Source organism: Columba livia, chromosome Z, assembly GCF_036013475.1.
Source record: "Columba livia isolate bColLiv1 breed racing homer chromosome Z, bColLiv1.pat.W.v2, whole genome shotgun sequence".
Classification (NCBI taxonomy): domain Eukaryota; kingdom Metazoa; phylum Chordata; class Aves; order Columbiformes; family Columbidae; genus Columba; species Columba livia.
This window is the reverse complement of record NC_088642.1, coordinates 40,351,541-40,375,349: the sequence shown is the minus strand read 5'-3', so window position 1 is coordinate 40,375,349 and position 23,809 is coordinate 40,351,541. Positions and strand designations below refer to the sequence as shown.

General features: G+C 42.5%; 2 protein-coding genes across 23 annotated transcripts in view; one reads left to right on the top strand and one right to left on the bottom strand.

Annotated features, from left to right (window-relative positions):
- Positions 1-452: 452 nt before the first annotated feature.
- Positions 453-17,786, bottom strand: GIN1 (gypsy retrotransposon integrase 1). Of its 2 annotated transcripts, none has more exons than XM_065045478.1 (8): positions 17,622-17,786; positions 10,151-10,296; positions 9,105-9,298; positions 7,719-8,024; positions 6,891-7,079; positions 6,627-6,794; positions 5,882-6,170; positions 453-2,828 (listed from the first exon to the last, which is right to left on the bottom strand). In XM_065045478.1, the coding sequence occupies exons 2-8, from the start codon at positions 10,287-10,289 to the stop codon at positions 2,530-2,532; spliced, it is 1,584 nt and encodes a 527-aa protein (XP_064901550.1). In that variant the 5' UTR covers positions 10,290-10,296; positions 17,622-17,786; the 3' UTR covers positions 453-2,529. The 2 variants fall into 2 exon arrangements, with proteins under 2 accessions (XP_064901550.1, XP_064901551.1); XM_065045479.1 differs by having other exon boundaries at positions 6,891-7,019.
- PPIP5K2 (diphosphoinositol pentakisphosphate kinase 2) overlaps positions 17,509-23,809 on the top strand; it is a 61,894-nt gene continuing 55,593 nt past the window's right edge. For 14 of the 21 annotated variants that reach the window (XR_010468858.1, XM_065045453.1, XM_065045449.1 and 11 more), the window contains exon 1: positions 17,752-17,876. The gene's annotated coding sequence lies outside the window, so the exon portion shown is untranslated. Of the gene's footprint in view, positions 17,636-17,751; positions 17,877-18,458; positions 18,595-23,809 lie in introns of those variants that run through there. The other 7 variants (XM_065045454.1, XM_065045448.1, XM_065045445.1 and 4 more) reach the window with 4 other exon arrangements.

Genomic DNA, 23,809 nt, shown 5'->3' with positions numbered 1-23,809 from the left:
ATGACTCACTGCTGTCACAAGCATACACTGAACAATGCTTTGCTAGGTCAAACATGCACAGGGTTTCTCTGAGCTTCCCCACGCACTGTGTGATGCTTGCAATGTCTCAAGTTTCCTGGTGGGTTTTTTCCCACAGTTTCTATTGATTGTTTTCCACATCACTAGTTTGAAACCCCTGTATTTTATTTCATTGAACTTCCCACATGCAGAGAAGGCCTTGTCTAGGTTTACTGAAGAAGCACTAAGGCCTGTCTGTTAATACAGTAGATCAAAATTACCAGAAAGCCTGAATGATCAATGCTATGCAGTATGTTAAATGTTTACTGATCTTCCCATTGCAACATCACTGTAGCGTTTGTAGCAATGTAGCTATAACAAGTACGCAGCACTTGCATTGCCCCAGAACACAGCTCTGCTGTACTATGTGCATATAAGAAACTCATCAGCTGAAGTAAATAAAAAGGACTGTTTTAATTTTGCACCTAACAAAGCAGAGAGGAATCTTGCAGAGATCTTCCTTATGTTCTGATTTTATCTCCCATGCTAACATTTATATATATATTGAATACACAGACACAAGGTACAGAATATACAAACCCATTCTAGTAGATGCCACTTTAGTCAATAATTTTAGTGGAAGAAACAAAGTTACATACAGAGGAAGAAGGGTTGTTTTAAAGAAACTGGGCCTCTGTTAAGCATTAGCATAGGAACAATTTAGGGTGCCATGTCACTATGACATGTACCGTTCAGTGCCCATGGCAGAGAGTACCCAAACAGATGGTCTTTAAACTGCTATTCCAGGGAAAAAATACTATTTGACCACAGTGCTCATTACTGGGGAAAAATCTTAAATCAAAGTAAGGCAACTGTTCATAGTTATGGGTTATGTCACATTTACATGTGGTGTTTGGTTTGTTTGGTGTTTATTTTCTGCTGTAACAAATTCAACAGGATTTCCTATAATTTTTTTTAAACAAGATAGATGTATTTCACCAAGCCCACTTTCTTTACTTCCTTGACTGCAGTAGACTGATATAAAGGTCAGCTGTCTTCAGAGGACAGCACAGCTTGAAGTTAAGAGCAGCTAACAGAAAAACAGGCTTCTCAGCTTGTGTATGTTTGTCAATGCCAACACAAAGCTTGTTAATCTCTAAGCGCTCTGTGCAGCTGGCACAAAGGAGAAGCTTGTCAAGCCAGCATCTGCCCTCTAAAATGCCCTTTCTTGGTGGATAAAAAGTATAAATGTAGGACTGGATTTCAGAATACACAAAATACTGAGTATTAAGTATTCTTTCATTTAAATTTTCATTTAAATTTTAAGATAGGATCCTGTCACAGTGCTCAGCTCTTTTCTTACACAGCTGTGGCCTGTGACGTCTAAGGCATACTGTACATTAGGTATGTAGTTAAATGAGCATTGCAGATCGTCTTGTTACCCAAGATTAACTGAAAACTCATAATAAATAATATTTTTCTCAACCTGTTTTTTAAGACACAGGACATTCAGCAGCAGAGTGGGAACATACACATTCAGAGAAAGACAAGCAATCTTCCACAGTATCAGATAGAAGTTGCTGAATTTCTAAATTCAGTTTTCTGCTAGTTTTCTTCCTCTTCACACCAGACAAGTAACAACTTGCTCAAGAAATTCACAGAATAGTAACGCCAGTGCTTCATCTTTCTTAGGCCACTGCCAGTAGAAATCTCCAAACCTGTATTAGCTCTGGGAAAACGTAAACTTAAGGGAAAACAGCTGTTCATGAAAAAAGCACAAATGAATGCTGCATGCTCTTCAGATTGTAATTAAAATTGCTCACTCTAGCAGAGTTTTGATAAGTGGGGAGCAGCTGAAGGCTTCATTGTTTTATGTGCAGAACGTTGTATGTGCTTGATTTTGGCAACTTTTCTGCTAGGCTAGAAATTAAAAGCTGTAAAATTCATACTTTTTACAGCTTCTCAGAAAGAATAAGAGACCGGTTTATAACAGAAAAGGAGGACATGAGCTTCTTTATAGTAGAAGCAAAATTTACATCAAGGTGCTTAGAATATATTCATCCCACAGTGTCTCTGCCCATTAGGAATGAGTCATCTAAGGATTAATGAAAAGGTCATTACAGTGAAATGATGCATTGTGTCCCGAGAGGATAACAGTAAGGTACAGCCACACTGCCATTCTACCAAAAAAACCTGAAATTCAAATGCATTATAAGAACCTGTGCTTTTACCTGGTTGTGCCTGTACTTTTGGTCACCCAGGGAGTTCTTCTTACTACCCACATAAACTAACCACTAGACACCTACAATGTTCGTCAAGTCATACTGTAGTAGAACATGTGCTTTTACTAGGTTGTACCTATGTTTTTGGTAACAGAGCCATTGCTTCTTAATGTCCATACAAATTAATCAGTGGACACATGCAGTACTCTTATATTCATAAAGCTGTAACATGGAATTTGGAGATACTACATTTTTTTCAGTCTGCCACAGAAGCTTCAAACTGGCAATTAAATGTGACATGAGACTATGCTTAAGTATCCTCTATCTTGGTCTGAAGTGTCCAACAAGGTGAAGGCCATTGGGCTGGCTCTGCAGTGTTTGATTCAATGCAATCATCTTCTGCCAGCCTACACTGATGTTTACCATGTGTTGATTCTTGATCTTTGCAGGCTGCGGGTGGCATTTGCACAGCAGACATGACATCTTTTGTGTAAGCATTTATTTCCCCTTCAGCAATAGAGTCTTGTTGGCTTGGACTGTAGGATCTTCCAGATAAGCCAATATAGTCATGGTCAGCAATTACTGCACGTTGTAAAAAATAATGTTTGTCTGTAAAAGAAAAGTAGCCATTAGATTACATCTACATTACATCTTTCTAGTTTAATGAAAGCCATATTTAAAATGTTAGTGAGGTGCTAACTTTTCAAAACAATTTGTGTAACAGGACAAGAATGCTTGAGTGACAGCTGTGTGATAATGTGAGTTTTCTAATTTCACTGAGCATAAAATATTATCTGCATTGTGTTACATCACAAAAAAAAAAGTTTGCAGTGCTTCACATTGAGAGTTTTTCTTTGCTAAGTCAATTATTAGCTTGACATCTGTCATAGTCACCTACTGAGCTAATACCTTAAATGGATGGACATGTAGATTCTTCCATTTTGTGCACACACACAGAAATGTGGCTACTCTGAGTTTTTCCTGAGAAATTTTAATGCAACAAAACACATTATTTAAAAAAATAACTAAAAAAACAAACAAACAAACCCCACAGTTTTATAGAATTTAAAGACAACAATGGTGATTGCTACTGTATAGTACTATTGAGCTTTTTCTTTTATTTGATATATGGTTACAGTGTTTGACTTTTCCAAATGAGTTCAAATAAAATGAAAATAGTCTGATCAGACAAATTAGAAGTGTAACTGTCATCATGGCACTACTATGTCCATTCTGGAAGACAAAGCTAGGGCCTATCTTCTTGTTCACATGAGGAGCCTATTGTGAAATTAAGTGTTCTGTAAAACCAGAAGAGGAGTTCAACAGATAAGTATCTCTATACAGGGAGCTACAAATTCATTTTCATGATGTAGGTCCAAAGAAGGACCTTGGTGGGAGCTACTGTGGACGTAAAACTGCACTTTCCTGGCCACATTTCTCAACAAATATGTCTTAACTCTGCCTGTTTGCACTCCTGAATAATTTTAGCGCAGGACCCAGAAGCATTCTCCTGAATTTAATATTTAAGCCAAACTACACTCAAACAAGAAAAGCAAAAAGTTTCTTCAGATACGTAAATGTATGTATGCATAAGGTGTCCTCGAACCTTTACCTGGATGTAAAGACACCCAGGTAGCAAGCAACACAGGTACACCCAGATTGTGAATTTGTGATGCCTGTACCAAGGGCTTTATCAATGCACTGACTCAGGATTTATCTTGAGACCAAGAGCATTACAAAAGGTTAAGAAAAAGTACCATGCTTCCAATTGCCAGTTCTTACCTGTGCAAGATTTTTTTTCCTCTCATAAAAAATGAGGGCTCAGTTTTCAGGCTTTGCCTTTCCTCTTTAAAATTCCCAAACTCACACATCTAAAGTGTGATACATACAAGATATACTTCAGATTTTTGGAGCAAAGTAAGCAAAACACTTCATAACAAAAAGTTGGTAGGCAAGCCAACCAATGTCCTCAAACATATATTTTCTCCACATTTATTTCACAGAAAATGCTGCAAGTGTTTTGTTCCCACCCAAAGTTATGCCATCAAGACTTGTAGGACAGCCACCACAGTTACGCCACAACAGTAGATATAATAAAGTTGCAAATAAAAAAAAGTCCACCTCTGCTAATAGAGGGCCTTTGTTACAAAGATACATGTTTCTTTATGGACAAAAAAAGATGTCATTCACTATATAATTAACGTCCTGGTTTCACTGCTCTTATCCAACTGAAATAATACTCTTTCCTGATCACTGTTAGGCTGTTTGATAAAGGCTGACAATTATTTTGGCGAAGTCTGGTTTAATTCTCTACATAATGTAAATATGTAAGCAAACTGATCTATAATTTTTTGCCTGTGTCAGACAACTAACGTTTAGCCGCTTTCTTGGAAAGGGAAAAAACTAACTCTGCTACCTACTGCTTCTGCAGTGTTTAGTGGTGAACATATTAGATTCTGATCCTACAAAGACAACTACATGTAACTCTTTATACTGTGACACAATTCAGTCATTGTAACAGCTGGAGATCATTTGCATGTTTGACATGCACATGACTTCCTCCTTATGGATCAGTAATTTAATCAGGAACTGGAAGACATGGAGTGATCATCCAACAGTGAAAAGTAGTGTCTTGGAGATATTGCATGAAATCAGTGTCTTGGGTATAAAATCTGTGGACAACTGCTATAAATATGAGCTTCTCACATGAAATTCCAGAATTAGCTTCAGCTTTGCAAATTTCTCAGCTTAAAGGGTGACATATGAAATTACTGTCTCAATGCAGTTTTTGCATTTTGAAGAACTAAAGCTCAACTACACACACCAATAGAGTGGGAACTGGTCTATTTTTCAAGAACCCTGGACAAAAAAGCATCTTGCTCTATGATAGAAGCCTTCTAAACACTGAGCATTCATTTTCCTCAAAATGCCTGCAGGGACTTAAAGCAACATCAACAGAAAAGAAACAGCTGCCGGTTTCATTAACACAGCAGCATTCCAAAAGGACACACTGAATGTGTAAGAGCAAGAGTGGTGGTTGATTATCCAGGCCTAATCTCTAGCAGCCCTACTGGAGAGCACGACAATTTTATTTGCTCTCATAAAAGAAACAGTAGCACAACTTCAAATAAACTCTCAAAAAATCATTTATCTGATGTGGTTTTTCTATTTTAAGGCTTTAAGAGGACAGTCTTTTGTTGTTAAAAAAAGTCTAAACATTTGCTATCTGTACTAGTCAGATTAAGCAAAAAAAAAATTCCTAACTACACCAAACAGAAACGCAGACACCAAATGCTCTTTGAATATAGTTTAGCCTAATCATACTTCTAGTGTGTTTTCACTAGCCACCGTGAACAGGGCCAAACCACAGATTAGAAGCAACTTCAATGGAAGCTATTTTTCAACAGACTTTAAACATGAATCATTAGCCGTTTCATGCTCCGCATAGGTTTGAAGCCATTTAACTGTTCTCCTTACTGAAAACTGCAATTATTACATTACCTAGTGTTAGTTTAAGTCACACTGGTGAGTGAATGATACTTGTTCACCCTGATAATCTAACACAAATGCATGACAGAAAAGTTTAAAAAAATATATAAACATACATATATATATATATATATATGTACGTGTATATAAAAAAAACACACACAAACATGTACCTTTTTCACTGGACCCTCTTATGTACGGCTTGAGGTGAGATATCTTAATGGGTCTTTTCAACCTTGATCCTGTGGCATCTCTTAATATTGCACAGCCATTATCTGTGATATAATCTATAATACAAGGACCAACCCATTCTGACTGGAAACGACCATCTCTCCACCAGTTTTTTCTTTGCCTGAGGACTTCATGACCAACTTTTAGTCGGAGGGTATTTAACTGCTTTGGCTTCCTTTTGACAGTGATTTTGCTTCCGATTTTTTGTTCATCTGAAATGCTTTTCTCCACCTGCAAAAAGATACATAGGAATTATATTTTATTTTCCCAGAAGTAATAACGTGTTTTCATAACATCGGTTAATATTGCAGAAGCATAACATTAAGTGTTGCTGGATGTGTGTAATCCACAATACGTAGGGCTGCAGAGCTCTGAAGTAATAATCTTCAGAAATCATTAGTCCATAGGCAATGGTTTTCAGCTTCTTTAGGTACGTAGCCCTTTCAGTCAGATACATATCTCTTGGCAATAGGTCTCTCTTAATGTGTTTTTGGAGGAAGTAACCTGAGAATTGGTACACTGAAATCTAGGGATCACAGGTGAAGGAAAAAAACAAACAAAACACTTCCCCCTCCAAACATACAAAAGCTCACATTATTTTAAAAGCTTGTATTTTACACTCCAAGCCTTTTCACCTTTTTTATCTTCAACCTTCTTACTAGTAAAATTTGAATATACAACATTTACCTGGCTATCTGAGGTTTTCTCTTCTTCCATTGCTTCACTGACTTTTTTAGTTGCTTCAAATATTTCTGCAAACATACTGCATTCTCCTTCCACACATATATTCATTGGCTCAAGAACATGTGGGTTACGATTAAACATTTGGAAATATGGGGTGTTTTGATCTGGCTCCTATTTAAATGGAGAGCAAAAAGCAAGCAAATTTAGCATACAGCTTTGCAGACATTTTGAGGGACTTCAGTCCAAAGAGGAAGAACCTTCACATACCAAATTTGTCAAATTGAAAGCATAGGCAATAGCAGACAAATGTTCATCCCAATCACGTTGATGGTCAGCGCAGTATTTGTTAAGGAAAGATTTTATTGTCTTGCATGTTCTTACATTTACATCATCTGTCTGAGGATAAGACAATACAATTTGTTTCATTCCAAACAGTGCAAACACTTCTTCATTAATCTTCAAAAGAAAAAAAAAAAAAAGTACACATTTACTGAAGGTGAATACTCTTCTGTATCACAGTTCAAGTAAACAAATTCAGTTTTCTGTCCTTTTTGTTGATATGATGGTGATTAAGCAAAAGTCTTATATACATATTGCTGCCAAACAGTCCAGAGTTGGGAGTGAGAGCTAAAGGAATCGGTATGGCTTAGGAGCCAGTAACTGATAGTTCTGAACACATTTCTGCCACTGACTCAATTTGGCATTTCCTCTGTATCATAGTCTCATGACTTCATAATCTATAAGGGGATCAAAGTGTGCAAAGTTCTTCACAAGCACTACAGGCCAATGTCAAAAATACCTTCAGCTATCTGCTATACTAGGCAATATGGATGAATGAAATACAGCATGTTGGAACATGGAAGCCTGTGCCAGCACAGGAAATCATTTTGCTTTGTTCTTTATTCAAATAATAAAACCCTAGGAAATGCTGCAATTAAAGTTAAAACTGCAAACAATTGGCTTGTCCTTCTGTATATGCTTTTTTTTTTAACTGAAGAAAAAAATATTTACAGTCTTTTTCAAGAATGTTCGAAAATTCAAATTTAATACAGATTTTTTTTTTCTTGAAAACAAAGAAACCACATAAAGACTTACCTGATTAACAAGCTCCTTCCCTTGACCAATAGGCATCTTTTGAGGTGGCCCATATAAGAAAAACACCTTTACAATTGCTTTAGCAATTTCAGCTGCTGAAGTGTCATGCAGTGGCAAGATAACAGCCCACCTTGTAAACAAATCTATCATAATTATGATGTACTTGTGGCTTCTGTTGGTAACACTAAAAGGTCCCATTAGTTGTATAGCGACTGCTGTCCATGGCTCCTCTGCTTTGACAGTGTATGTTTTGGGTGCTGTGGTGGTTGTATTCTTTGCCACTTGGCAATGCTGGCAAGCATACACCTAGTGCAAAAAATCAGGGAAGATACTATAAAAAAAAAAAAGCAATAGTAAAGGTTTAAGGCAACTGGCAGGATCATAAATCTCCACTGTTCCACTTTTAAGTTAGGTCAGACCAGGCAATGCTAAACAAATTCATTTTATCATCTTTTTATCATTTTTTTTACCCTTAGATTTTCCACCTCCAGTATAAATACAAAACTAAAACAAATAACAGTGAAGGCCAACAATGTGCAGGAATTCACAGCCAAACTCTCCTTATCCCAAAAACACTGTGCTCCTTCAAGTCCACAGTATAAATCTGAATATCCATTACCATCTGTAAATACTAAAGGAAGTATGAAGCAGCTGGGATCAACAAAGTCCCAGTCATGCCCCTTTTAGTTCTACTGTGTATGTGGTGGCCAAAAAACACTGGCAAAATACACGATCTTCCATGTATAACATGGATCGGCTTTATCTACAGGACAGAGCCCCTTTGTCCAAGTCTGAATTGAAAACAAAGACTCATTTTCAGTTCATGTTACAGTTGCACATGAATGTGAAGCATTCAGGTGATACAGCAAGCTGACAGCAACAGTAATTTGACCACACAGGAGGCATTCTGCCTGGGCATCATGTCCATGTATCTTTGGGCAAAGGAGGAGAAGGAACTTTCTCAAGCAGTTCTTTGTTTAACCAGGTCCTGAACATGCCTAATTGTAAGACAGTGGCACCATCTTCATATTCTGATCTGCCAGCAGCCACTCTGGCCACATATCCTTGGGATGGTACACTGTATCCTAGCAAAGATATGTAAGACTCCTTGCAAGAGAAATCCTCTCAAAGACCAGATTTGCTCTGCATACTTAAAAGCAGTATGGCTCCCCATCACTGGGTAACATAAAACATGCAAGCCCCATGCTCAGTAATAAAAGAAAAAAGGAAACACTATGCTATAGCAAGAGGACCATTAGAAGTTTGATTTTAGGCTACATTTCCTCACTGTGAAGCAATATGGGTGTTTGCTTTATCAAAGTCGTATGACTACACAACGTTTGTAACAGACTACATAAAAAAAATCCTGTTGCTATGAGACCATACCCACTGTTTGACATCGTTTGTTACAGAGGTCCAGTAGTAACTAGATTCCACTAAAGTCAGTGTCCTTGATATGCCATGATGAGTGCCAGCAGCATTTTCGTGGCATCTCTCAAGCACCTTTTTCTTCTCTTCATCCGAAACAATTACCAGACGCATTTGTTTTCTGTCTTTTCCAATATAGAACAATTTATTTTCTGAAAGAAAACAAATACCAGCAAATTACATGCAAGTGCTTTGTCTTTTGTTTAATTCACTAAGTTACTGGGCATGATTCAGTACAGAATTCCTTGAATTAACTTGAATTCACCTCTGTATTAATGTAGTTTTTTGTTTAAAAATACTTTTAATATTTCCTCCAAATAGCCAGTTGCTCACCTATACTTATTAATCTGGACATGAGGCATTACAAATGCAAGTCAGAATGCAAATATTCCTACAGGAATTCTGACTGAAACACAAGCTAATGCTGGAGGCAGGAAAGGGTGGTAAAAAGTGTAACGATACTTACTGCCTGCCTGCCAGCAACCTGATGTTACGATTCACAGCTTTAACTCCTCTCTGCCTTCTCTCTACATAAACTTGGCAGATATGATAGGATTGACAGAACACAGCAGACTACAAAGACTAATATATGTCCTCGCAGGGATGCAATAAAGCTCGGAAGGGCCAGGAGGCTGTAAGATGACAGATGGCAAAGCCATCCTTGCACTTCTGCCCAGAGAAACACAGCATCCTCCAGACTGGACCGAGCATTCCTTGTCTACAGCTAAACACCTGGATTTCACTTTCTGTAGTCCTCTACATTATGGATTGCAATGGCTACATATTTCCCCAGTATCTTCTGAAAAGCACTAAAGCAGATTGAGTTTCTATTCTGTAAGCATTCCGTTATATATTCACAAGGGTTAAGCAGAGTGATTGTTTCATAGAGAATATATATTAAAATCACTGTACGCTGCAGCCCAAGATCCAACTTTTTTTTTTTTGTATCAGCAAATCTTCACCTAAAAAACTATTTTCAGAGTACTTTGAAAGAATAATTTTACCTTTGAAAACAAATTTTTTTGCTGCTCTCCTGATTCCACTTCTTTCACTTGATAATGTTGTTGGATGATACTCTCCTGTTCGCTTGTAGTATGCAATCTGCTTCAGATGGAGCCCACCATTTTTTCCACTACGGACCATTGCTAACCTGAACAAAATGCACAGTATTTGTTAGATGGACCAACTGCCAGAGGAGCACATCTTCACTTTTTACTGGTTTCTTGTAGTTCAGAGTTATCCCAATAACATAGCATTTAAGAGGAGATCACAGCATCCACTGCACTACTCTCAGTATCTTCATGCTATCAACTCAAGCAATAAGGAACACTGCTTGACACATTACTTTTGTTCTATGCAAAGTTGTTTTTGTCAGCCTGTATTTTAAAACTTCCAAACAACGGAGACTTCCACTATATTCATTGGATGAGGTGCAGAGAGAAAGAAATTGCTCGTCTCATTCTTAAACATTTGGATACCTCTCAAATGCAGGTGTGCTGGAGATCAGATGTGTCCAAAAAGCCACCGTAATTGGAAAAAAAAAAACAGACCAACACACACAGAGACAAACAGGAAAAAAACAACTCCCCAGACAGAAACTGACAGAAATGTATTTTGTTCATTAATTCATCTGACAATGAGATCCTGAAGTTCCAAACCAGGCTCCGCATGCAAGGTAACAATTCATTCCCTGACATGGTCTGACTTCCCTGATCACATTAATAAACTAAAATGTCATTAATAAAATGCACCATCGGTAAAGGAACAGTTTAGGTCTAGCAAGAATACAATCAAAATAATTAGCAATTAATTAAAAGCAGAAATATTCATGCAGGCTCTATGTGATTTCAGTGATTTTTTTTTTTTTTCCAAATGTGCTCCAGCGGCAGTGAAGATGTATTAAAAAACAGCACTTTGATTCTGCTCTAATTGATGACTACAAGAGCAGGATCAACCTTGGGGTCTGCCATGTCATAATTTCCTAATGAATGCTGGTCATCCACAGCATTAAGCAAATTTCTTCCTTCTGCTGCCAGCATCCAAAGACTAGACAATGTGACAACACACAGCCTGTTAAAAAGAGTAATCTGTTTGCATGACCTATCACCTAAGAGGCATATAATTACTGGGAAAGTGACAGCATCCAGTCACTCTGGAATCCATGTTATCTCAGTATATTTGATGCTATTTGAAAGCTAAACATCTAAGTCATGATGTTTATTTTTCAATATATAGATTTTCACCTACCATTACTACACTGGTGGTAGCAAGAAGGTAAAGAGCTCTGAAGAGTGATTATGCCCGTTTTTATTCACTCTGTTTCTCCCACAAAATAAAATGTTGTATGTTATTTACAGAATATCATAGACTACACACACAGCTGGCCTAAACATCGCTGTGTTATCAACATGAAATGCATGCCAGGAACTTCATTTTCAAACAGTGACAAGACCTTTGCCTCACTGAGTACTTCATTTTGTATAACCTAGAGCTGGCTTTCAAAAACAGCCAAGTGTCTTGGCATACAACATAAACCATTTAAAGTCAAATTCTCATACCTGAGAGAACTAGCACAGATAAGCTTTTCACCACTACAATCCTGTCTGCAAGGAAAGAGGGTGTTTCAGAATAGGGAAGAAGTAGAGCCAAAACAGAGTAATGTTTCTAATTATCTTGACTGGCGCAGCAGTTTCTTTTAAGTTTACATCTGGTTGGATAACTAAGGAAGGTGAAACTACCATGACAAAATTTGTGTTTCTGTTTAAAAGAAGTCAATTAGCTAGCATTTCTGACAGTAAAAGAGTACTGGTGAAGAGCAATTGAAATATCCTATCTGCCAGAAGCATGCATTCAGGCTTCATTCAGGGCCTTCTCAAGGCCAGTCCTGCAGTTACCCAAGCATGGTTGGAAGTCAAAACCAGTCACTTATGATTTATCACTTAACTACCAGGATGATGGACCATTTTGGCTTGACACAGACTTTCATACACTGCAAGAAAAGATGTTCCAGAACAATATTCTTCTAGTTCTTTTTGTTCATGAAACTCTTGCCTTAAACAATTAATATTCTCTATGTAGCTCATGCTTACTGGGTCTAACAAAATGGAGTTGCATAGCAATAAGATACATCTGACCGGGATGGCACCTTTTGCTTTAGCTAAACAGAAATTCTATCCTTATTCCTGCAATATTGTTTTCTACTGTAAAAGTTTGTAAGACCGTACATAAGGCAATGAAGAAAGAATACATTATGTAGTACCCATAGACATTTGATGTATTTAGTAGGATCCTGATCCAGCAAACTGTTAAGTCTGTTGGATTGCTGACTAAGAGGACACCATTAAATGAGCTTCCTTCCTAGATATTTAGTTTCCTGTGTCCATGCTCGTTTTTTCCTTAATACCTAAAATACTTTGGCCTAATCTTGGAGAATGGGGTGGGGGGGGAAGGTACACTGAAAATAATAAATAATAAAATCTTCTTGTTTTCTTATTTAGAATAAAACATATTACTTCAGATAATTCATGTTATCTCTATCAATACTCATAATGTACCTGGTAGCCTTTAAAAATCAAAGACTTTTAGAATCAGTAATCAATCCTTAATACTTTTGAAGCTGAAAAAGAAAACGGTTCTTTACAGTCAAGTGAAGTATTTAGGCACAGACAATGAAACTTTCATATACCCAGACTCCTTCTGCTTTAGTGTCTTAGCTAAAACAGTCATACCTGGTTAAATTTAACTATTTTGCTTTTTATGCCTGTTTCATCACCACTCTCTGCCAAAAACAACCAACCACCAACCAACCACACAAAAAAAAAAATGAAAACAAAACAAAACAAACCTCCAATCCTAACTGCCAAACTGTCTTTTTGGTCCAGCTTTCAAGTACTTCCCCTGCCTCTACCTGTAATTCTTCCTACCAGAAACAGGAACGCCCCATAGAGCTTTTTCTAACCAAAGTGCTTCCCGGAACCTGTATTTAGATGGACACATTCACCTACACTCCTTCCTGGCTTATGAGACAATTTTGACAGAGGTCCCTGCCATTTGTTGCTGTCGGGCAGAGGTGGGGGACCTAAAAGACAACAAGGGTTGGAAGCGTATTCCAGTTCGGCGTCACAGGCAGCCCCCCTCCCTGCCTGCTATGTCTCCCCAGGTGCCCCTCCGTAATAGGTTTGAGGCCCTGGATCTTGAAGAAGAGGTAGTTGAGGAGGTGGTGCCAAGCCTGCCTACAAGATCACAGAGGAAGACGCGGTTGACTTCACAACTGAAGACTGCCTCTGATAAGAAAGAAAGAAGGGTGATTGTAATAGGAAATTCCCTTCTGAAAGGAACAGAGGGCCCAATATGCAGAGTTGACCCTCATCTTAGGGAAGTTTGTAGTCTACCTGGAGCCCGGATCAAGCATATTGCTAGAGAGCTCCCCAAACTGGTGCACCTGACAGACTACTACCCGCTGCTGGTCTTCCAGACAGATGGGGAGGAAGCTGCTTCCCATAGTCTGAGGGGAATGAAGAACAATTTCAAGGTCTTGGGAAGGATGGTGAAAGACTCAGGGGCTCAAGTCATCTTCTCTTCACTCCTTCCATCTTCAGGTGACGATGTGGGGTGGGATGGAATAGGAAAACTCAGTCTCTAAATGGTTGGCTCCAAGACTGGTGCTACAGGCAGGGCTTTGGATCTTTTTATAATGGTTGGTTTTATAAGACACCAGTCCAGACAGTGTCACGCGGGAAAGGTTTATCTCGCAGGGGCAAAAGGATGCTGGGGCAGGAATTAGCTGGGCTCATTTGGAAAGCTTTAAACTAGGCTCGAAGCGGGACGGGGTTGTAGCTGGGCTTGTCCCAGTGGGGCAGCATTCTAAAACTGATGAGGACCGGGTGGCCTCCTATGCCCCCAGGGAGAAATTGGTGTGCTCAGCTCGCTCCCTGAAATGCCTGTACACCAATGCGCGCAGCATGGGGAATAAGCAGGAGGAGTTAGAATCCTGTGTTCGGTTGGGAGATTATGATCTGGTGGCAATTACAGAAACATGGTGGGACAGTTCACATGACTGGAATGTGGTCATGGATGGCTATGCCCTTTTCAGGAAAGACAGGCCAGCCAACGTACTAAATTCTGCCCAGGAGTGGATGACGAGTGAGTTGAGAGTGTATGTATGGGTCAGGATCAAGGGGCAGGCTGGCAGGGGTGACACTGTTGTGGGCATCTATTACAGGCCACCAGATCAGGCTGAGGAAGTTGATGAGGCCTTCTATGGGCAGTTGAGGGTGGCCTCACAGTCACAGGCCCTGGTTGTTGTGGGTGATTTTAACTTTCGCAATGTTTGCGGGAAGGACCATTCAGCCAGCCAGCCACAGTCCAGGAGATTCCTTCAGTGCACTGATAACTTCCTCATGCAGATGGTGGAGGAGCCGACTAGGAGAGGTGCACTGCTGGATCTCATCCTCACTAACAAGGAGGGTCTGGTCGAAGCAATAAAGGTTGAGGGCTGCCTGGGTTGCAGTGACCACAAGATGGTGGAGTTCACCATCTTGTGTGGCAGGAACAGAATAGCAAGTACAATTGCAACCCTGGACTTTAGCAGGGCTAACTTTGGCCTTTTCAAGCAATTGCTGGGGGAAATCCCATGGGCAAGACTGCTTGAAGGAAAAGGGGCCCACGATAGCTGGATTGCTTTCAGAGATTGCTTCTTCCACGCTCAGGATCAGAGCAGCCCCACACGAAGGAAGTCAAGGAAGGGAGCCAGGGGGCCTGCGTGGTTGAATAGGGATCTGTTGGGTATACTCAAGCAGAAGAGGAGAGTTTACAGGTCATGGAAGCAGGGGCTGGCCACTTGGGAAGAATATAAGGCTGCTGTTAGAGGATGTAGGAAGGCAGCTAGGATAGCCAAGGCCTCCTTAGAATTACAGCTGGCGAGAGGGGTCAAGGACAGCAAAAAGAACTTTTTCAAATACGTAGCAGATAAAACTAAAACCAGAGGCGATGTAGGCCCACTGATGAATGGGGTGGGTGCCCTGGTGGCAGAAGATACAGAGAAGGCAGAATTACTGAATGCCTTCCTTGTCTCTGTCTACTCTGCCGGAGGCTGTCCTGGGGAGCCCTGTACCCCTGAGACCCCAGATGAAGCCAGGTCAATGGAGGAGTTTGCTTCAGTCGATGAGGACTGGGTTAGGGAGCAATTAAATAGTCTGGACATCCATAAATCCATGGGTCCAGATGGGATGCATCCGCGGGTGCTGAGGGAGCTGGCTGAAGTCATTGCTAGACCGCTCTCCATCATCTTTGCCAAGTCTTGGGAAACGGGGGAGGTGCCCGAGGATTGGAGGAAAGCAAATGTCACTCCAGTCTTCAAAAAGGGCAAGAAGGAGGACCCGGGTAATTATAGACCGGTCAGCCTCACCTCTGTCCCTGGGAAAGTAATGGAACAGCTTATCCTTGGTGCCATCTCAAGGCATATCAAGGATAAGAGGGTTATTAGGGGCAGTCAGCATGGCTTTATCAAGGGTAAGTCATGCTTGACCAACCTCATAGCCTTTTATGGGAATGTAACAAGGTGGATGGATGATGTCAGAGCGGTGGATGTGGTCTACCTTGACTTCAGTAAAGCCTTTGACACAGTCTCCCACAGCATCCTCACAGCTAAGTTGAGGAGGTGTGGTCTGGACAATAGAGTAGTGAGGTGGATTGCAAACTGGCTTAAGGAGAGAAGCCAGAGAGTGGTAGTCAATGGGGCAGAGTCTAGTTGGAGGCCAGTATCTAGTGGAGTGCCTCAGGGGTCAGTACTGGGGCCAATATTATTCAATAGATTCATTAACAATTTGGACGAGGGAACAGAGTGTACTATCAGCAAGTTTGCTGATGACACTAAGCTGGGAGGAGTGGCTGACATGCCAGAAGGCTGTGCTGCTATCCAGTGGGACCTGGACAGGCTGGAGAGTTGGGCAGGGAATAACCTGATGAAATTTAACAAGGGAAAGTGTAGAGTCCTGCATCTGGGCAGGAACAACCCCAGGTTCCAGTATAGGTTGGGAAATTACATATTAGAGAGCAGTGCAGGGGAAAGGGACCTGGGGGTCCTGGTGGACAACAGGATGACCATGAGCCAGCACTGTGCCCTCGTGGCCAGGAAGGCCAATGGCATCCTGGGGTGTATTACAAGGGGAATTGTTAGTAGATCGAGAGAGGTCCTCCTTCCCCTCTACTTTTCCCTGATGAGACCACACCTGGAATATTGTGTCCAGTTCTGGGCCCCTCAGTTCAAGAAGGACAGGGAACTGCTGGAGAGGGTCCAGCGTAGGGCAACGAAGATGATTAAGGGAGTGGAGCTAAGGCTAAGAAGAAAGGCTAAGGAAGCTGGGTCTCTTTAGTTTGGAGAAGAGGAGACTGAGGATTGACCTTATTAATGTTTATAAATATATAAAGGGTGAGTGCCATGAGGATGGAGCCAGGCTCTTCTCAGTGGCAAACAATGATAGGACAAGGGGTAATGGGATCAAGCTGGAACACAAGAGGTTCCACTTAAACTTGAGAAAAAACTTATTCTCAGTAAGGGTGACAGAGCACTGGAACAGGCTGCTCAGGGAGGTTGTGGAGTCTCCTTCTCTGGAGACATTCAAAACGCGCCTGGACATGTTCCTGTGCGACCTCACTTAGGCGTTCCTGCTCCAGCAGGGGGATTGGACTAGATGATCTTTTGAGGTCCCTTCCAATCCCAAACATACTGTGATACTGTGATTTCAGAACACCCTAATTTCTCCAAGCATGACCATTTAACAGGCTGTTGGCACTGTCAGGTCGCACACAGGCCGTGGTATATGATGGAATTTGCACTGCAGATGACAACAGTGCCACTTCTGAGGCACGGACAAGTAAACTAAGTCACTACCCTAACCCCTGACCACCACCTTGCAAATGCCTCTTAATCATTTACTGCAACCACCACACGAGAACAGGAGAGGCAAGTGAGCACAGCCATGCAAGACAGGAAAATGGCCAGGGCCACTGGTGCCGTTAAGGTAAGGAGGCTAAGCCGAGATTTATCGCCCTTGGTAGCGCCAGTCGTACCTCCCAGAAGCGTTTCCTCCAGGGAATCAGTCCTGCCCGCCCTCAGCACCCCCCAGTGCGGCAACGCCACAAGGCCAAGACCACACCCTGTTCCCACTCGCGGCCCAGACTACGATCCCCAGCATGCAAATCGCCAGTCCGTAGCAGCCTACTGCAGCACCCTGCCGGCGCAGTGCATGCTGGGAGCAGTAGTGCCGACTCGCCCCACGCAGCGCGCAGGTCAGCGATGCAAGTCTCACGCAGGCGCGAAGTGACGTCGACGCGATCTTTTTCCTTCCCCCCCTCCCCCCCCCCCCCCCGCCCCCAACCCCGCCGTTGATCCCCACACCCCCTCCTTTCAGTTGCGCGGTGAGGTCGTTGGCACGTCGGGCGCCGCGGAAAGCTGCTCGGCCTCTGGGCACGCACCTGCTCCAGCAGAGGTATCAGCACGACCTGTCCCAGGGTCTGCAACCCCACTGACTTTGCTTTTCCCGGACAGTTAGCTGTAACGGCGGCCTTTGAGCCCCGAGACTTATGTGGCGCTCCCGGAAGTGGCGGGAGGCAGGGTGGGGGCGTGCCGCCGTAGGGCGGGGCGGCCCGCGTGCTGGCAGGCGGTGGCAGCGGCTCCTCAATGGGACGCGGGGGCACAGGCGGCGCCACGCGCGGCGGTGTCGCGCGCAGGTGAGGCGGTTTCTTCCCGGCGCCGCTCCGAGCCCCCTCGTCCTCCGCCGTTCCGGGGGATGCAGAGGGCGCTGGCTGCACCGACCCCGTCGGCCGCGCCCCCCTTTAGACGGGAGGCAGTGGCTTGCGGCGGGGCGGGTTGACCCCTCGGGTAGCGGCCTGGGAGCCGGCAGCGGACGCCGCTGTCCGTGCGCCCGGCGCTCCCCCGCCAGCCCCGCATCAGGAGCTGGCGGCCGTTCCCGCCTCGCTGCGGCGGCTTCCCTGGGAGCGGGTGGAGGGGCGGTGCCCGGGGCCAGCTGCGCCGCGGGCTGTTGCCCGGGTTCCCCGGAGCGCTGGCGGCCGCGCCGTGGGGCTTGACGGGCTCGGGCCGGCGGCATGGGCCGCGGCGGAAAGGCGACAGCCGCCCTCGCTGCGGCGTTGTAGCTCTGGCCGGCTCAGCGACGAGCGGAAGGTCCCGTGAGGAGCGGAGCGCGGTCAGCAGGCAGCTCACTCCCGCGTTGGAAGTCACATGGTCAGATTCGGTCCCAATGCCTGATGACAGGATGGGCAAAACCCTTCTGTTTCCCTTTGTCTTTCTCACAGACCTAAACCGTGCTGATCACTAAGCTGCAATCGTCAGTAAAACGTGGTGGACATGGCCGATAAGCACATCTATCCTTTTGCCTCATATTGTGGCTTATTCTGTTCCTGGAAGCAGTTCTGTTGAACTAGCAATGATGTGAGTTTGCAGCGTGCTGTACTGTCTGAAAGGCAGATGAAACTTTTGAGTCCAAAGTACGTGGTGTGAAAGGCAGTGTTCCTAAACAGGGTGGGCAGGGTGTGATATGACGTGTCTTAAACCATGGATTTGAGGCACTCTGTTAACATCCCAGAAACTGATGTTAATTTCACGGTAAAATTGCTGAGTGCAAAAGAGATGGCTGTCTATATTGTAATTGAGGTAGGAAAGAAAAGCAGCAGCAGTCCCAGAGCTGAGAATCAGTTACACATAGTAACCAGAAAATAACTGTCAGGAACTGAAGTGGTTGACATGTATAGATAGAGTAGCCTGTGTAACATTTGTCCTTGTTCTAGTAGTGTTTTACTGAACCTGGGGACTTCACTGAAGATTGGTAAGCTTCAAAAACATTGGGTTTTTGACACTTTTATTGTTGCCCCATAGTCATCGATTTTGTAGGTGGTCACTGTCCTCATAGAAGCAGGAAGACTGGGCAAGATCAGTATCACAACTACAGTGAAGTCAGTGTTTTTCTTGCTCATCCAAACCACTTCTACCTAGTGCTCTAACCTGAAAAGATTCTCTTTACATTTGTTTGTTACAGTATTTCTGCATTATGTTGCATTTTTCTAAGTGTTGTTACCTTTCATCTATTTAAGCTGCTCTGTTTCCATCTTTTCTGCATCATTTTACTACTCTAGAAGCAAGTTGCCTTATTCCATGGGATCTTCCTTTGTTATGGCAAAAACATGTGTGATGGTAAATGGTGAGAGGCAGCTAAACCTGCTGCTTTCAACAAGTTTTGATTCAAGCAATAACAAAACTATTCTTGCTATGTAGAGCTGGTTTAGGCCTAAGGATTTGACTGGTGTAATATGCCTCTTTTATGGTTCAATATGTGAGAAAGAATAATGTTTATACTGGTTGGCTTGTCTTGGCTGGCTGATTCTTTCTGTGGAAGAGAGTTTCATCCTTCTGATAGTTGTGGGTAGAACAGATCAGGCCTCCAGGGATAGAGTCTAATGAATTTGGTTCAGAATTTTTTGCAAAAACTTTCTCATCTTTGCAAAAGTTTTATAATATCTACAAAGTTGAAATATGAAGTTCTGTGTGAGAATATGGAGAACCTGTTTTGATGTCTTTGACTGGGATCTATAAAAGTTCAGAAGCCAGGCTTTCTTGAAACATACAGGCTTGCCACAGATATAAATGTCTTTATATGATGTGTTTGACAAGGTTTGATTTAGAAAGGAACTTGGTGGTTAATGAATGTGAAGCTTAACAGTTCCATGGCTGTGCAGGAGACACTTGTAAGGCATACCAGGTGTCAGTTTGTGGTAGTGTTTGTCAGTTTAGAAAAATACTGCTTTCCTGTGTTGAAAAGAAGACAATGATATTTACCAGACAGGTTTTTCTGGACTTGTAAGGGTGTTCTGACACTTCGGTTGAAGGATGGTAATGGTTCATTTTGCAGTTTGTGACTGTTAAAGACTTGAGAGATGTCCTGTGATAGTGCAGCGTTTGGGGCTAAAACTCAAAAGTTTTAGCAGATGTCATATGCTGAAAGGTCACATCTCAGCTGGTGAGATATTGAGGAAAAATAAGTTCTGTGAGCAAAGATTTTAAAGGGAAAGATTAAGATACTTATATTGAAAAGTTATTTCACTTTACGTTTGGTAATTCTAAATGACTGGAAAAATTGTGCTTAACTAACTGTGTAATTACTAAGAAACAAAGCAAATATGGGGAAATCAGCCAAGTAATTACTGTCTGAAAACTGTAACAGTTGTGCTTTAAGACTAGAAATCTCATTCATCAACAACCTAAAAGGCATGTCTTTCTTCACTGCAAAGCTGGCTTCTTAACAGAATCTTGGTTGATGTATATTGGGGTTTAACCCCAGCTGACAACTAGGACCACACAGCCACTCCCTCATTTCTCCATTCACCCCCTATCACCCCCCCCACCAAATGGGATGGGGGAGATAATCAGAAAGGGAAAAACAACCTCATGGGTTAAGATAAAAACAGCTTAATAAGACAGCAAAGGAAGATAATAACAATAACAACAACAATAATAATAACAATAATAGTAATAATAATGCAATATGCAAAACAAGTGCTGCACAATGCAGTTGCTCACTTCCTATGGCACTGATAACCAGTTAATTTCCAAGCAGCACTATTTGCCCCCTGGCCAGCTCCAGTTTATGTACTGAGGATGATGTCATATGGTAAGGAACACCCCTGTGGCCAGCTTGGGTCAGGTGTCCTGGCTTTGATCCCTCCCAGCTTCTGGTGCACCTAGCAGAGCATGGCAAGCTGAAAAATCCTTGACTACCTGGCAGCAACCAGAACTTCAGTGTATTATCAACGTTTTTCTCATATAAAATCCAAAGCACAGCTACTAGAAAGAAAAACAACTCTATCCTAGTCAAAGCCAGGTCAACACAGCACGGTACAACTTTTAACTTTTTAGTCCCCTGGGCTAAGCTATGGTAATATGGAGGGTCAGATTAAAATCTTACTTTAGGCACAAGCATTTTGGTAGCACAGTTCTTGGAAAGTAATTTAGGTCCCTGGAAGAAGATTTAGGCAACTGCAGTTAGTTGGCTGGCCTAGCTTTACAGCATTTCAAGAAATTTAAGTGCTGCGGTAAGTAACACTGATGAGAGTTGTTTCCAGTAGGGATTACCAGTAAGACGGGTATTTCTGTATTGCTATTGTTTGAGAGTGTAGATGCCTCACTGGTAAGATCTTACACATGAGGTACCAGCCTTGTTGCGTGGAATCCAGAGCAGTGAGCCCTCTCCTGTGAAAAGAAACCCAGTGGCTACCTAATGGTGTATAGGGAAACTGAAAGGGGATTGTGGTAGACAAATGGTTAGAACAGTTGAATGGAACAGGACAAATATTGTTTCTGTTCCCTCCTGTCTCAGTGGTTTCAAGTCCCTGTTTTATGTTTATTAGAAAAATGTCCTCACTACCAGGGTGAAAAAAGTGTGGGTAAAAGCACTTGTAAATATACTTAACTGCTTAAGATGGAGTGTGGGTAACAATGCAATAGTTTTTTTGCCCAGGAAACATATTTGGAGTACTGTGGTGGTTTGTCCTTGGCTGGCCATCAGGTGCCTGCCAAGTCACTCTTATCACTCGTCTTCCATCAACAGGGCAGGAGGACAAAACATGACAAAAAGCTCATCAGCTGAGATAAGGACAAGGAGATCACTCACTAACTATTATACCATAATGGGTAAAACAGACTTGATTTGAGGAAATTAATTTAATTTCTTGTCAATTAAACAGGGTAGGATGAGAAATAAGAAAAAAAAATCTATAAATACCTTTCTCACACCTCTACTTTATTCCTAGGCTAACTCTTCTACCTTGTGCCCCTGAACAGCACAGGGAGATGAGGAATGGGGACTGTTCATAACACTTTTTCTCTGCTGCTGCTTCTTTGTTCTCATGCTGCTTCCTCTCTTCCAGCATGGGGTTCCTCCCTCAGGAAACAGTCCTTCATGAACTGCTCCTGCTCATGGGTTGCAGTTAGACTAGACTAGACTAGAATTTGGAAGGGACTTACAATGACCATCTAGTCCAACTGCCTGAGTACTTCAGGGCTGACCTAAAGTTAAAGCATGTTGTAAAGGGCATTGTCCACACGCCTCTTAAACACTGACAGGCATGGGGCATTGGCCACCTTCCTAGGAAGCCTGTTGCAGTGTTTGACCACCCTCTGGGTAAGGAAGTGCATCCTAATGTCCAGTCTAAACCTCCCCTGGTACAGATTTTAACCATTTCTGAGTATCCTCCCACTGGATACCAGGGAGAAGAGATCACTACCTCCCTCTCCACTACCTGGGTTACAAGAATTGGAATCTTACATGATACCACTACAGGCAGCTCTTCACTAACAGCTCCAGTGTGGGTCCTTTCCATGGGGTGCAGTCACACCAGCAAACCTGCTCCTACATGGGGTCCTCACTGTGGTTTGCAGCACCTGCCAGGAGCTCCAGAATGGGTTCTCTGGGGCTGCAGCTTCCTTCAGGGTACATCCATCTGCTCCAACCTGGGCTCCTCCACAGGCTGCAGGTGACTATCCGCTCAACTGAGGACCACCATGGGCTGCAGGGGGAAAACCTGCTTCACCATGGTCTTCACCATCGGCTGCAAGGGAATCTCTGGTGCCTAGAGCACCTCTTCCCCCTCCTTCTTGACTGACTTGGGTGTTTGCAGGGTTGCTTTTATCATATTTTCTCAGTCCTCTATCCCAGCTGCTATGCAGTGGTTTTTACCTTCAATGTGTTATCACAGAGGCACCACCAGCATCACTGTTGGGCTCAGTTTTGGGCAGCAGCAGTTCGGTCTTGTCTCTCTGTACATCATGGGGGCAGCTTCTGGTGTCTTCACAGAAACCACCCCTGCAGCTTACCCCCAACTACCAAAACGTTGACACTTGAACCCAAAACAAGCACCTGGCAAGGAAGAATCATGCTCCTCTTAATTTTTCAGAATGTTTCTTCATGTAAAGCAAAAATGAAAGGTGTATAGTCTGTTTTGGAATGGGAGGTGCTATAATTTTTCTGGTGGAGTAATGTGAAGTACCACATAGTAGTGCTTTTGGAACACTGTACAAAACATTTGTAGTGTTCCTGCAAACAGAAAGAACATTGTAGTGGGAGTCTGTGTGAGACAAAAAGGTGCAGGGGTCTTGGTATGAAGAGAAGAAGGTAGTAAAGGTGTGGCCATCCCTGTGCTGAAGTACAGTGGAGCAAGTTTTGGTGGAGTCCTGGGAGAGTCTGAAAGGAGAGTCAGTGGGTTGTAGCGGATCAAGTCAGCTGCTTTTGAATGGAGCAGAGGGAGAAAGAAGGGTTGTTTTTTATTTTGTTGAATTCCTGTGTAGGTGCCTACCACTTTTTGCCCATGACACACTTCCTGCAACTGGAAAGGGGAATGTGCAATGCTCTGCCCTGCTGTCTTTTTATATATTTTGCAGATTGCCTCTCTTGATTTGCAGGGGGAGAACAGACTAAGTCTTGCGTCTGGTTTCCTGTGAAAATATTTACAGAACGAAAAAGAAACTTTGGAAAAGCTTGTATTAAGGTGTTGGTTACTTATGATGAGGCAAGGTGTCAGTGTATTGTGGAATCTAGAGCTTGATGCTAGTTCAATGTGATTGTTTAGTTCCTGTAATGCTGTGAAGTGTAGCCTTG

Excerpts from the sequence above, each read along its gene's own strand:
- GIN1 (XM_065045478.1), bottom strand. The coding sequence starts at position 10,289 with ATGGTCCGTAGTGGAAAAAATGGTGGGCTCCATCTGAAGCAGATTGCA. Across the intron at positions 8,025-9,104 it reads CAAACGATGTCAAACAGTGG|GTGTATGCTTGCCAGCATTG; the intron begins GTATGGTCTCAT and ends TTTTTGCACTAG. Across the intron at positions 7,080-7,718 it reads GGAAGGAGCTTGTTAATCAG|ATTAATGAAGAAGTGTTTGC; the intron begins GTAAGTCTTTAT and ends TTTCTTTTGAAG.